General features: G+C 43.0%; 1 protein-coding gene across 1 annotated transcript in view; it reads left to right on the top strand.

The window, feature by feature from the left end:
* Positions 1–299: 299 nt before the first annotated feature.
* Positions 300–13,022, top strand: part of Cpb2 (carboxypeptidase B2) — a 40,921-nt gene continuing 28,198 nt past the window's right edge. Inside the window, exon 1 of the mRNA XM_021181993.3 lies at positions 300–443. Within this exon, the coding sequence (XP_021037652.1) occupies positions 373–443 (71 nt within the window). The 5' untranslated portion in view covers positions 300–372. The remainder of the gene's footprint in view (positions 444–13,022) is intronic.

Below are 13,022 nucleotides of genomic sequence, written 5' to 3' on the forward strand. Positions count from 1 at the left end.
ATGAACAAGGCCCAAAGCAAAATCAGAAATTTACGAAAAGCATGAACCTTTTTGAGTTTGTTTAGTTCAATTGCATGAATTTCATGACGTCATGCCACAACGCCAGGATTAAAATTGTCTAAATTAAACACAATGGCTGAGCTCATCATCATGATTTGTTGTTTTGGTTTTTTGAGGGTTCAGATATCAGACGACCTAACTAATTGTATGTGTATGTTTCTTTTAGACTGTGGGAGTGGAGGCTCAGTAAACTGAGCTGCAGGAGCCAGAGGAAGCCCACTGTTACACTTTAACCAGTGTGCAAAGAAGGCTCTTAGGCAATTAGTCACCGGGACTTTCTCCCCAAGGGCTTGCTCGCAAGTCACTGTTGGGATGAAGCTTCATGGCCTTGGAGTCCTGGTAGCCATCATCCTCTGCGAGCAGCATGGCTTCGCCTTTCAGAGGTAACACCAGGGGCCTAGGTGGGCTGGGTCCTTCCCACTTGTGTGCCTCTCACAGAGTAGAAGTAGTGTCCTGGGATGGAGAGCCAACTGGGTAGAGGCCAGTTCCTTCAGAGACTTCAAGTAGTTTGGGGATAACAGGGTATCCGTAGTCTTTTTTTTTTTTTTTCCATTTTCTGCTTTCATTTTACCAGTGTGATAAGTATACTCAGAGGCTATGGAGATTAAATAAACAAATCGGACCTTGACGAATCGCCTGTACCTTCACATAACACATGATTTATATTCTTCCTGCCTTAACACATAGATATATGAATTAAATAAATAAGTTTTAATCTTGTTCATAGAGCATAGGAGAGGGAAAAGGTAAAGGTATAAAATAGACCTGGATTACACACAGTCATTGAGCATAGACCGTGAGAGGATGTTGAGTTACAATGGACGGATAGAAGAACTTAGCTATTTCTTCATTAGCTTCGTGGAGTGATTTCCTGAGAATCTTTGACTGTAAACTGATTAGGACACAAATGAATAAATGTTAGAGCACACGGAATACATGGGATAACAGTTGCAGCATATCTGCTGGGTGATAATTATTAACTAGGCGAGGCTAAGCTTTAAAATTGATATATAACTTTGGGATTGTGATACCTCTCCTTCGTTTTGCATCTATAACCCTTTTCTAGTTGTCTCTGAGATGGGCCCTTGTCTTCCTCTTACAGAACCACAGGGAGAGACAGCACTTGATCCCAGTCTGGGTGGGGAAAATTCTATGCATCAAAATCTTTTCTGAGTTAGAAAACCCATAGAATATTCACTCATTCGGGTAATGTTGTGCGGCTGAAGCTGTGTTTAGGATAGCTGGCTGATTCTCTTTTGTTCAGTATGATTGTCAAGTAGCAAGCAGTAAATTCCATTGTGAGAGATAGGTTGTTAATGAGTTCATTACAAAGATCAGAACTGCTAGAACAGTTGGTTGGTGACTCGTGCATCTATATTTTATTAATAGTTAAGTAAGTATGATTTTTAGGATCTTTGTAGGTTCTAATATTCCATAACTTGATGGTTGTCTTTTGTTAGAAGGTAGCAGCAACTCTGATAACATCATCTAACCCTAACCGTAACCATAACTGTAACCCTAACCGTAACCCTAACCCAGTTCCTGTAGAGGCAACATCATTGCCTTTGAGTGGTGGGAGCAGAAATCCATTGTGGTTAAGGAGTGTGTTTGACTCATGTACTAGGCTGGACACAATACTGCTATTTAAATACCTATCCTATACTCGGGATCTGTCCTCCCCTCCCCTCCCCTCCCCTCCCCTCCCCTCCCCTCCCCTCCCCTCCCCTCCCCTCCCCTCCTCTCCTCTCCTCTCCTCACCTTCCCCAACTCTATCAAATGGCTTCTCTATGTTACCCAAGTTGACTCTGAATTTCTCATCTCCTGCTCAAGCCTCTCAAGTCGATGTGCGTGGACTGCAGATGTGCACTACTGAGCTGGCTCCAGGCTGCCATGATGATTCTATACTAAATTACACAGGGTACTCATTGCAACACAAGACGCAGAAAGATCTTACCATATCTTTACAAAATCATCAAGCCTGTGCCCGCTCAGTGGAGCTAAATAATGCAAATGAAAGGGACGGGCAAAGGGAAATGGTAAGGACATGGGCAGGAAAACTCTCTCGCACGTGGTTCTTACATCCTTTGCTGCGGCATGCACTCTGAAATCTACAGACAGGTATGCTTGAAGAGTAGGATGAGAACATGGTTACAGTGTAGCCAACTAATACTACATGGAAAACAGTTAGCGCTTGCGCATACCCGGAGCTCCTACTTGTGAGTGAGAGGAAAAGGAGGGGCCATGTTGGAGACAGAAGCATCCCCGAGCTCCGAACTCTCCTCACCCCTGCACTAGAAATAATAAAATGAACCCCCTCCCCCAGTGTTTCTGAGCTTTTTTTAAGAGTAAACTATTCCTACCACTAAAAGAAAAATCTAATTTCATTCAGAGTGACAGCCTTTGATAAATTCGTATTTCTGGGGGTTAGAATTTAAACCTTTCTAGAAAGCAGTAGCCAGCTGGCATTTGCCTGAAGCTGTTCTTTGTTACGCTTTTCTTGCCGTGATCATTTTCCTAATAACAGTTTGGGTTGGAGCAATGTCCTCGTGGTTGATTTGTAGGCGCATGCTGATAACTCTCATCCGAGAAATGCCTTGGAACTACAACCACAAAACAGCCTGAATAAAGGCATAAATACCATATGCCAAAGAGGAAGGCAGCTGAAGCCCACATTTCCATATTCAGTTGATTTTCAGGGTCAGATAAATAAATAAAACACTAGCAAGAATCTTGTAAGCAAAGTCATTAATTGTATTGTGCAATGATTATCTAAGTGGAGTCTGTCAGCCCAGACCATTGAGAAAAGAAAAATGAGAAACATGGACAGAAAGGAAGAGAAGGGTTTGGAGAGGAGGGCATGAAGGGCATCGTAGACCACAGCATATGTGGTTTGTTAATGCCACACTCTGGCTGGGTACCCGATTCCAGTCATTCTCTTTCAGTTATTAGTTCTGGCCCCTCCACTCAAAGCTAATCATTATTTTCACCTCAAGGAACAGACCACCAGTGGCCCCCAAGCACTGCAAAGCATATGACAACATCACAACCTAGAGCTATCTATGTATGTATCTATCTATCTATCAATCATCTATCCTCTCTATTCATCTCTCTATTTATCTATCTATTCATCTATCTATTCATCTCTCTATCTCTCTATCTATCTATCTATCTATCTATCTATCTATCTATCTATCCATCCATCAATCCATCTATCATCTCCATCAGCTATCTCTATCAGCTGTTAATATACCTATCTACCTATACACTCATGTATGTATAATCTATCTCTTCTTCCTCTGTGCTTATGTGTTTTATTCTATTTTTAGTGCAAGTTTTTTTTTTACTAAATATTTCTTGTGCAAATGCTGTAATTATCACTATAGAGATTTGTTCTTAGTCATGGTTTGTATTCCATATTCCCTCAGGACCAAGAAGCAAGTTAGAGAGGAAAGGGTTTATTCAGCTTACACTTCCACATTGCTGTTCATCACCAAAGGAGGTCAGGACTGGAAGTCACACAGAGCAGGAACTTGGAGGCAGGAGCTGATGCAGAGGCCATGGAGGAGTGCTGCTTACTGGCTTGTTTCCCCTGGCTTTTTACACTTAATTTCTTATAGAACCTAGGACTACCAGTCCAGGGACAGCACCACCCACAATGGGCTGGGCCCTCTCCGCTTAATCACTAATTGAGAAAATGCCTTATAGCTGGATTTCATGAAGACATTTCCTCAAGGGAAATTCTTTTCTCTGTGATAACTCCAGCTTGTGTCAAGTTGATACACAAAACCAGACATTATAAGATTCAACAAAACACACCTTTATTTTCATCTCTCGTTGCCCCTGGGCATTCTACATAGTGGAATTATTTTTCCTCAGGGATGCACAAAAGGTCAGAAGAATCTCAGGGCTTTTCAGCCCACTGTGAAATAACTGACAGACCTTGGGCTGTATTAGAATACAAAGTGTCTCTATGCCGAAGTTAGAATACCATCTCCAGTGAAGCTATTGTTCAAATTTCTTGGTCTTTCTTGTTAAAAAGAAAAACTTTAGATCTGTTCAATGAATCTGTTGATTGGAGTGAAGAGAGCAGCCTACAAATCCCCCAGCTCTGACCAGTGTTCAGAAGACCTCATCCAGTTAGGTACAGAAATAGGATGTTTGGGAACGGAAGAGCACGGTTTATTGACTGCCTTGTGCTATTTCAGCTGATCTAACCGGGAAGAGCCCGAGACTGGCTCCAACCTCAGTTGCTATTTGCAGTGCCTGGCTCAACCTCAGCCACTGGAAACACAAAACCAAAACCAAACAAGAAAATCTCCTAACTTAGACTTTTTTGTTCATTCGCCTGTGTAGTCAGCCAATTCGTATTATTGTAGCAGAGCCTGAGATCCCTGTGCCCTTCTTTATGATTTACCTCACATAGCAGGAATTTCTATCTGTTTCTGCCCAAATTTCCCCAGGAGGTTGGCTCTGAGATGAAGACTGACCTACAGGCAGTTTTCTGAAAAGGAATGTCATCCAGCTCTGTGGAGGAAGGAGGGAGGAGAGTTTGGGGTGGTGGGATGGGGGAGGTGTAGGGCAGGGTAGGGGGAATTGAACTGTGAGACTATCACAACAGACATGATGCTAAGACCTGCCACAACCGCCCCTGCATGTCCCCTGCCACATTGGCGAATTTTTAAAACTCTCCTATCATGGCTGGCGAGAAGGTGCTTCCGAGCCTTCCCCCAGTACACACATTACCGCAGCTTTTACCTTCTGAGATCATGTGGGAGCCGTGCCAACTCTGAGTCTGATCATTGTGATTACACATTTGGACACTGGAGAAACCCATATTAGATTTGCAGATCTAGTGCACCCATTTTGATTTGGACTTGGTCTAAGGTTCCAGATGCCCAGAGTAGAATATCAGCGTGGACCATGCTGACAAGAGCCCTCAGAATGTTTGAGCACCTTCTTTGGCAGTGTTCAGAGTGGCTTGAGTCAACTGCCACAGGACTCTTGCAGAAAGGAGTTGTGATCCCTTTAGACCAGTGGTTCTCAACTTTCCTAATGCCTCCACCCTGAAATATAATTCCTCATGTTACGGTGACCCCTCTTCAACCATAAACTTACCTTTGTTGCTGCTTCATAACTAATTTTTCTGTTATGAATTGCAATGTAAATATCTGACAGGCAGGTTATCTGATATGTGAGCCACAAAGGGGTCATGACCCACAGGTTGAGAACCACTTCTTTAGCTATTTCTTACAGTGCTACAGTGTCTTTTGGGGGGTGTCTAGATTCTCCTTCAGGCAAGAAAATCTGGGAGTAAGTACTGACTCCAGTCTGGAAGCTAGACGATGGCTTATGACTTTTGACTGTGGCAGCTTGTCCTCAGTCCTTCTCAGTGCCCATCTTCGACATACCCTGATTATAAAGATTAAGCAATAATCTTACTGGCTATTCATCTGTAATTGGCCCTGGGAGTGTTGTGTTCTATTTGCCCTGTAGCTCCCTGAAGGTCATGTCTCTCTGGCTACTGCTACAGCTTTGCTGCTCACAGGAGCAGTTCAGTGCTTGGCTTCTTGCTGATGCACAAGTCCTGATACCTGGAACTGGCAGTAGAGTGTGTGGGGACATGAGGGGAATCTCATCATCTCTGTTGCTATCAGGAAGCTCCAGTCTGTTGCAGAATGCCCTACACTGGCTCTGTGAATTGAATCCACTTCCTTGCTTGGCTTCCAGGACAGTAACAGGGACTGAAGCCTGGCAGTGGCAATGCTGGACAGCACAGGGGGGAAAGAATGACCCTTCCCTAAAGGGGGTGTTCTTGGCCATTCTGATGGATTCAACTTTCTAGTTAGGTCTTAGGGTTTGGATGCTAGGATGGTTTTTAGACCCTTGGAGAAAACAGTGACTTGCACTAACTAAACTCAAAATAGCAGAATTAATGTGGCAGATACTTAAAGTGTGTGTGTGTGTGTGTGTGTGTGTGTGTGTGTGTGTGTGTGTGTGTGTTGTGCTATTCATAGACTGAGACATGTCAGGATATACATACTGTGCAAGGTGGTGCTCAGTTTATTGTAATGATCAAGGATGAAGATGAGGCTCCGCAGCACTGGAGTCCAGAGTGCCTTCTTTAGTCAAGGGTGGTTTTAGTACTTGTTTTTGTCATTCTTGTTGTTGCTGCTGTCATTGGTTTGGTTTGGTTTTTCTGAGTAAATAAAATGTTAAGATTTCTTTTTTAATTATTTTTTTAAGAAGGAAAAAATTAGAGAGAAAACACTGAAACTATGTCACCCGGAGAAAAAGCTCTTCGGCATACCAGTGGCCATTTTTTCTGTATTTCCTGCATTTTCTGCAGCTTCTGCCCCTGCCCCTGCCCCTGCCCCTGCCCCTGCCCCTGCCCCTGCCCCTGCCCCTGCCCCTGCCCCTGCCCCTGCCCCTGCCCCTGCCCCTGCCCCTGCCCCTGCCCCTGCCCCTGCCCCTGCCCCTGCCCCTGCCCCTGCCCCTGCCCCTGCCCCTGCCCCTGCCCCTGCCCCTGCCCCTGCCCCTGCCCCTGCCCCTGCCCCTGCCCCTGCCCCTGCCCCTGGTGCTAGGATTAAAGGCCTGAGCTACCACACCCAGCTGACCCTTTTTAAAACAAAAACAAAAACAAACAAACAAACAAAAACCAATTGTAATTAGCTGTGCGTGGTGGCATCCACCTTCAATCCCAACATTCAGGAGGCAGAGGCAGGCAGAGCTCTGTGAGTCTGAGGCCAGCCTCAGACTACAGAGTGAGTTCCAGAACAGCAGAGTTACATAGTGAGACATTGTCTCAAAAAAAAAAACAAAAAAAAACAACAACAAAAAAAACAAAAATAAAAACAAACAAACAATCGCAGCTATGTATAAGGCTCTGGGTTCGATACCTGTGGTCAAAAGCACATTATATTTTGCCTTCTCTCCTTCCCAGACAGCCATGGGAGCTGGGGTTCACAATATATTCTTTGTTTATTCGTAACTTTCTCCTGCTTTTAATACATAGTGGTTTTCTTTCTCTTCTAAATTAGTTTTTCAAAACTAGGACCATATTTCAGTTGGTGTCATCTTGTTTCACTGCTTTATAATATATCACGGAAATCATCCCCAAGTTAACTGTTATAAATCAAACTCATTCTTTATAACTGGAAAACGCCCTAGGATAGCTGCACACGTGTTTCCAGTCGTTGACACTTTGAAGAGTGATTCAATACATAGCCTTGAACATATGCCCCTAGGCGGTGGGTGAATGGATTATGCTAAGCCTGTACCAGGGATCCACATCAAATTTCCCAGGCTGATGTTCTATGAACCACTGTTTGCTCTTCTCAATGGTGTCCAGAATCCAGAGTCATTTTATCAAAGTTCTCCAAACAAAAGCATCCTCTGCCCCATTGCTAATCACGGTTATCTCCTTACTCCTAGTTACTTAGGAAAGGAAGCCCAAAATGTATCAGTATGCTTTCAAAATCTTCTCTATGGAAGGACTGCCTAATATTTTTACATGTGACCCTGGGTGTATAGGTATATAAAACCGATATACAAAGCAAGCATCTGCCAAAAATAAGTCCTACAGAAATTGGTTTTAAACCAATTCTTCAGTATCCATAGAACCTTATTGTTTAATAAAGATGAAGGCAAAATTGCAAGCTAATGAGATGAGCGTGTTTGTTTACCTTTAACACGAAGGAGTAAACGCTGCCGAAGCTTCTGGTACTACAGAATGTAGAGTGTTTTCAACTTTCTCCGTGTTAATCAATATCCTCATTCTTATGCAATCGATGCTGAGAAGTCCGCCTTGCATAAATACTCCACACACGGAGGAAGAAGTATGACAGAAACATTGTAGGAATTGTTGGAAATTCTGTCCTAACCCCAGGCCAAAATTCATTTATAATGGCTTTTTATGAAATGCAAGTCAGTGACTCAAACGGCAAGTTTTAAAATCCAATAGACCTACACAATCCAATCCAAAGGTGATGCTGACCTGTGGATGCCGAGGGGAAGCAGTCAAGAAGTGTTGACTCCTTGTTTTCAGTTATGAACCCGCCATGTGTTTGTAGTAGCAGAAAGCAGTCATGCACCGCCATTCAGGACAGTGGAACAGTGTGGAGTCTGAGTTGAGGTGTTTCGGGATCCACTGGAATTGCGTGGTCTGGTGGCACAGAGTACACATGATGTGTGTTCAGAGCCACAGCTGCAGTGACCTCATGCATGTCATGCCATACAGGAGAATGTTACCACAAGTGCCTTGGATTCATCTGGTGTTTGGTATTAAATTAGGTTTTTTTTTTTTTTTTTTTGGTCTTCATGCATGCCAAAACCTCTTACTGTTGCCAAGGTTTTAGGAGGTCCACACTCAGCTACATGGTTTAGAAACTCAACTATGGTTTAGAGAGGTGGAGGAGATACAGATAAACTTCTTTCTGTTTAGTTACTATTCTCCTTCTCTGAACACCCATGTACTAGAAGGTACAGGTTGCCATTTCCCAGCAAAGCCCTGTGACCTCCTGGGTTCAGCCTCAGCCAGTCTAACTTAGTCAATAAACACTGTGTCTTAGTTAGGGTTATCATGGCTGTGATGAAAACCGTGGCCCAAAGTAACCTGCGGAGGAAAGGGTTTGTTTGGCTTACATATACTGAGTCACCCTCCACTAAAGGAAGCCAAGGTAGGAACTGCAGCAGGACAGGAACCTGGAGGCAGGAGCTGATACAGAAGCCATGGAGGAGTACTGCTCACTGGCTTGCTCTTTCTGTCTTGCTCAACCTGATTTCTTATAGAACTCATGACCACCAGCCCAGAATGGCACCACCCACAACGGGCTGGGTCCTCCCACATCAATCACTAATTAAGAAAATGCCCTACGTGCTTGCCTACAGCCTATCTTATGGAGATATTTTTCTCAGTTGAGGGTTCCCTCCTCTCAAATGACGCATGTCTCCTACGGAGCCTGTGCTAATAATGTCTATGTACCCTCCTGAAAGCTACTATAACCTCTTTTGCACTTACATAGTTCTCTGTATACTTCTTTAATGAAATCTTCTATTTGATGTCTTTTTAGGGGGTTGGAGAATAAGCGGTTAAGAGGTTAAGAACACTTGCTGCGTTTGCGGAGAATTAGAAAACCCATAAGGGAGCAAGCCACAGATGTCTCCAACTCCAGGGGATCCAGGGCCCTCTCCTAACCTCTGGTACACTTTTACACAATACACATGCACACATGCACACATGCACACTGAAAGACAGAGACAAAGAAAGACAGAAACAGATACAGACAGATGGACAGACAGACAGAAACAGGTACAAAAAAATAAATCTTAAAAAACTAAGTATTTTTAGAGTGACAAGAAATTTGCAGAGGAGACACATGGAGTTCTTGCTTGGCCCTCGTGCATGCTTCCAAAATCCATCATCTTACATTATTGCTCCATATTCGTTAAAACTGTGAAGCCAGATCTGGGTGGCCACTGTTTTCTTTTTCTTTTTATATAATAATCTCCTACAGAAAAATTGGACGGCAAACTGCAAAAATGAAATCTGCTAAGAAGCCCTTCCTCTCTGAGTAAATGGTTTACAAACAGAAAGTAAACTGAGACTGAATCACACTAATGTATTGCCCAGACTGTACCAGCATCCCTGGGAATTCTTAACACTGTAGCAAGTGTTACACCACAGAAAGGAATACACAAAGCAAAAGGACATGCTAAGAAAACGGATATCCCAAAATCAAATTCATCTGTATGTCCTGGCAACAAAGGTGGCTAGAATATGGAGTATTCAATCACCATCTCCAAAAGAAAAAAGCAATGTTAGAAGAAGTCTAATTTTAAAATATGCAATATATTAATGGATAAAACTTTTATAAGAAGACATTAAAGTAGGCCAAACAGATGAATCACCTGTATTTGTTGATGAGAAGACTTAGAATCATGAGTATGCCCATCCTCCCCAAATTATGAACCTATAAATTCAATAAACGCACCATGAAAACCTGAAGGTTTTATGAATCATGACAGGTTGTTGATTCTTAAATTTTGTGCTGAAGATCAGATCTCCCCAAGAGGCTTTTTGAGAGGCACAGGGTAAGGGTGGGGGTGGGGGTGGGGTGGATAGGAGCTCATTCTGTAAGATACTGAGAATTAGTTTGGAGGTCGAAGAAGTTAGTTCTGATCCTCAGAACCCATGGGGGGGGGGAAACAAACAAACAAACAAACAAAACAAAACAAAAAAAAAAAACAGCTCTGGTGGTTTGTGCTTTTACCCTCACCACTGGGGAGAAAAAAACAGGCAAAGAACAACATCCCCATTAAAACACAACATCCCAGAAAGCCATACTATATTATAGGTGAGGAGCATCCTAGATTATGCTACAACAACTAATGCATTCTAAAAGAGCCTGGCCTAATGCAATAAAGCCTTAATTAGTAGTTCATTTGTGCTGCTATAACAACGACAGAGTACTTTCAACTGTGCGTTTATAAGCCACAGAAACTTCTCCCTGTGATAGAAGCTAGAAATCCAAGGTCAAGGACCAGCAGATTTCCTTTGGAGGCGTGCACTGTGCAGATAGGGTGTGAGGGAGTGGGTGAAGTCACTCCCAGGCTTCTTTTATAGGAACATTCATCCTGATCTTATTACAGGGGGCTTTTCAAGTCCCTCACATCTTTACATCACTTTAGGGATTGGGATTTCAACATATTTCAACAGATCTGAGAGGGACGCAAGCCTCCATCACAACATTTTTCCTGTCAGCAATCACAGCAATCAATAGAAAACACAGCCCTCCCTGCTACTCCACTCTAAACTGTTTCCATTACACAGCTCGATGTCTGTTTTGAAGTTCTTTGCTCTAGCATGCTTTCAGCCATGTGCATCCCCACTGGCTGAAAGTCAGGCCTCAGCATAGCCATGTGCAAGGCCGGGGGATGCAACTTTTCTGCAGCCTGGGTAAAAGACATGGTTTGATGCACATTTTCTCTGTCAGGTAGTGTGAAAACCCACGTCAATAGTGACCTATATAGCTTTGGAAGGTGTTGGAGATTCTTAAATGATGATATGATGTTAAAAGGGGAAAGAAAGAGCGACGGAGACACAGAGAGAGACAGAGACAGAGGCAGACACAGAGAGACACAGAGAGAGGAGAGAGACAGAGAATTCCTTTGCTATACTCCCTACGAATCATTTCCAATGGCTTAAAAGATGGAATAGGAAAGACAAGCACATTGGGGGACTGAAGAGGTGGCTTAAGGGCACCTCTGGATTTGATTCCCAGCACCCATGTGGCAGCTCACAGCTGTCTATAACTCTAGTTCTTGGGATCTGACACCCTCTTCTGGCCTCCATGGTCACCGCACACACATGTAGGCAAAACACCCTACATAATGCATAAAATAATTTTAAAGAGAAAGATGAAAGATATAGATGTGACTATTATTGTATTTCAAAGCTTGGTAAGACCTCTTACCTGTCAATCTGTAAGAAAATGATGGATAAAACTATATCTTAAAAAGAAGCCAGGGCTATAGCTCAGTAGCAAAGCACTTCCCTGGCAGGCACTAGTGCCTGGATTCAAACCCAACACTGGAAATAACAAAGGAAAATTAAAGGGGGAGGGCAAGGAGACAAATTTGAGACTGGTAGAAGACTTGCAGTATGAGTCGCTGATAAAGATTAGTGCCCCCCAAAAGAAATAAGTGATCTGGGATCTGGTCAATTATCACAAAACCACGAAGGAAAGAGTAGGAAAAAAAAAAAACACAAGCAAATAAACTGGATAAAAACAACACATCAGTACAAACTGGAATGCAAAATAGTTAGGACATAAAAGTGTGCACAGTTGGTAGAAGCCACAACCTTAAAAATCAAGTTAGTCAGAAAATTAAAATACAAGAGCTGTGTGCTTATGTTGATGGTAGAAGTTAGAGGGCAGATGTTATCAAGCGATGGCAGGAGGGGGTCAGAGGAAATCTTCCCCACAGGAAATACAAATGAATGAAAACAGTGATGGACTAATTTGACGTTATCTTGTGAGAGGAACGTGGTGCCTACCTCAGGACTCAGCAACTCCACTGGCTAGGAAATGCTTGTAACGTGAGCTGTGGCAACAAGCTTGAACATGCAACTGTAAGTGAGGAGGCATGGTTCACACGAGTTCTTAGAATATGCTCTTTTAAACTTTAACAAAATCTGTGGTCCATGCAAGACAGGCACACTACCACCAAGCTATGTTTCTTATTTTCTTTTTTTATAAGATTAAAATAAAAATCAAATAAATTCAGACAGTTCCTGAAGGATCTCCACAGACAATAGCCCAAAGCTGTGTATAAGAAAAACCACTGTAAAGTGAAGCAAAAGATAATGAGGAGCAAGAATGGGAAGGGAAGGTGCTGGATGTCTTTGGGAGGATAGGGATGTGAGAGAGGAAAAAAGAGCACACAGGGACCTCCAAGGATGGTGGTAGAGCTCTCTCTGAGTCTTTCTCCTCCTCCTGTGCAGGATGAGGGTGGAGGTGTGGTGATGCTTGATGCAGGATCTCACTGTGTAGCTCAGGCTGGCCTGGAATTTGTGTAGCCCAGGCTGGTCTGGGGTTCATTTTCCTTCAGCCTTGAGAGTGCTTGGGATTACAGGCTACACCATGGTACCTGACCTGGAGTTGGATTTCTTAAATGGGGCAAACTTAACTACTGTTAACACAATGCTCTGTTATATCTCAAATACTCACTATTATGTTGCTATTAGTTGACATGGCAATTCTGCATATTTGTGGGATACAGTGGCACATGAGGATCCACATGCACAGTGTCTAGTTGGATCAGGCTAGTTCATATCTCCCTTTTTCAAAGCTTTATATTTTATTTATGAAAGCATTCATATTCGCTCTTCTAGCTATGTGAATATATAGCACAGTATTTCTTGTTTATCATAGTTGCTCCTGTGTGGTATAACACATTCTTCT

Source organism: Mus caroli, unplaced genomic scaffold (genome assembly GCF_978045245.1).
Source record: "Mus caroli unplaced genomic scaffold, Mus_caroli_1 scaffold_12, whole genome shotgun sequence".
Taxonomy (NCBI): domain Eukaryota; kingdom Metazoa; phylum Chordata; class Mammalia; order Rodentia; family Muridae; genus Mus; species Mus caroli.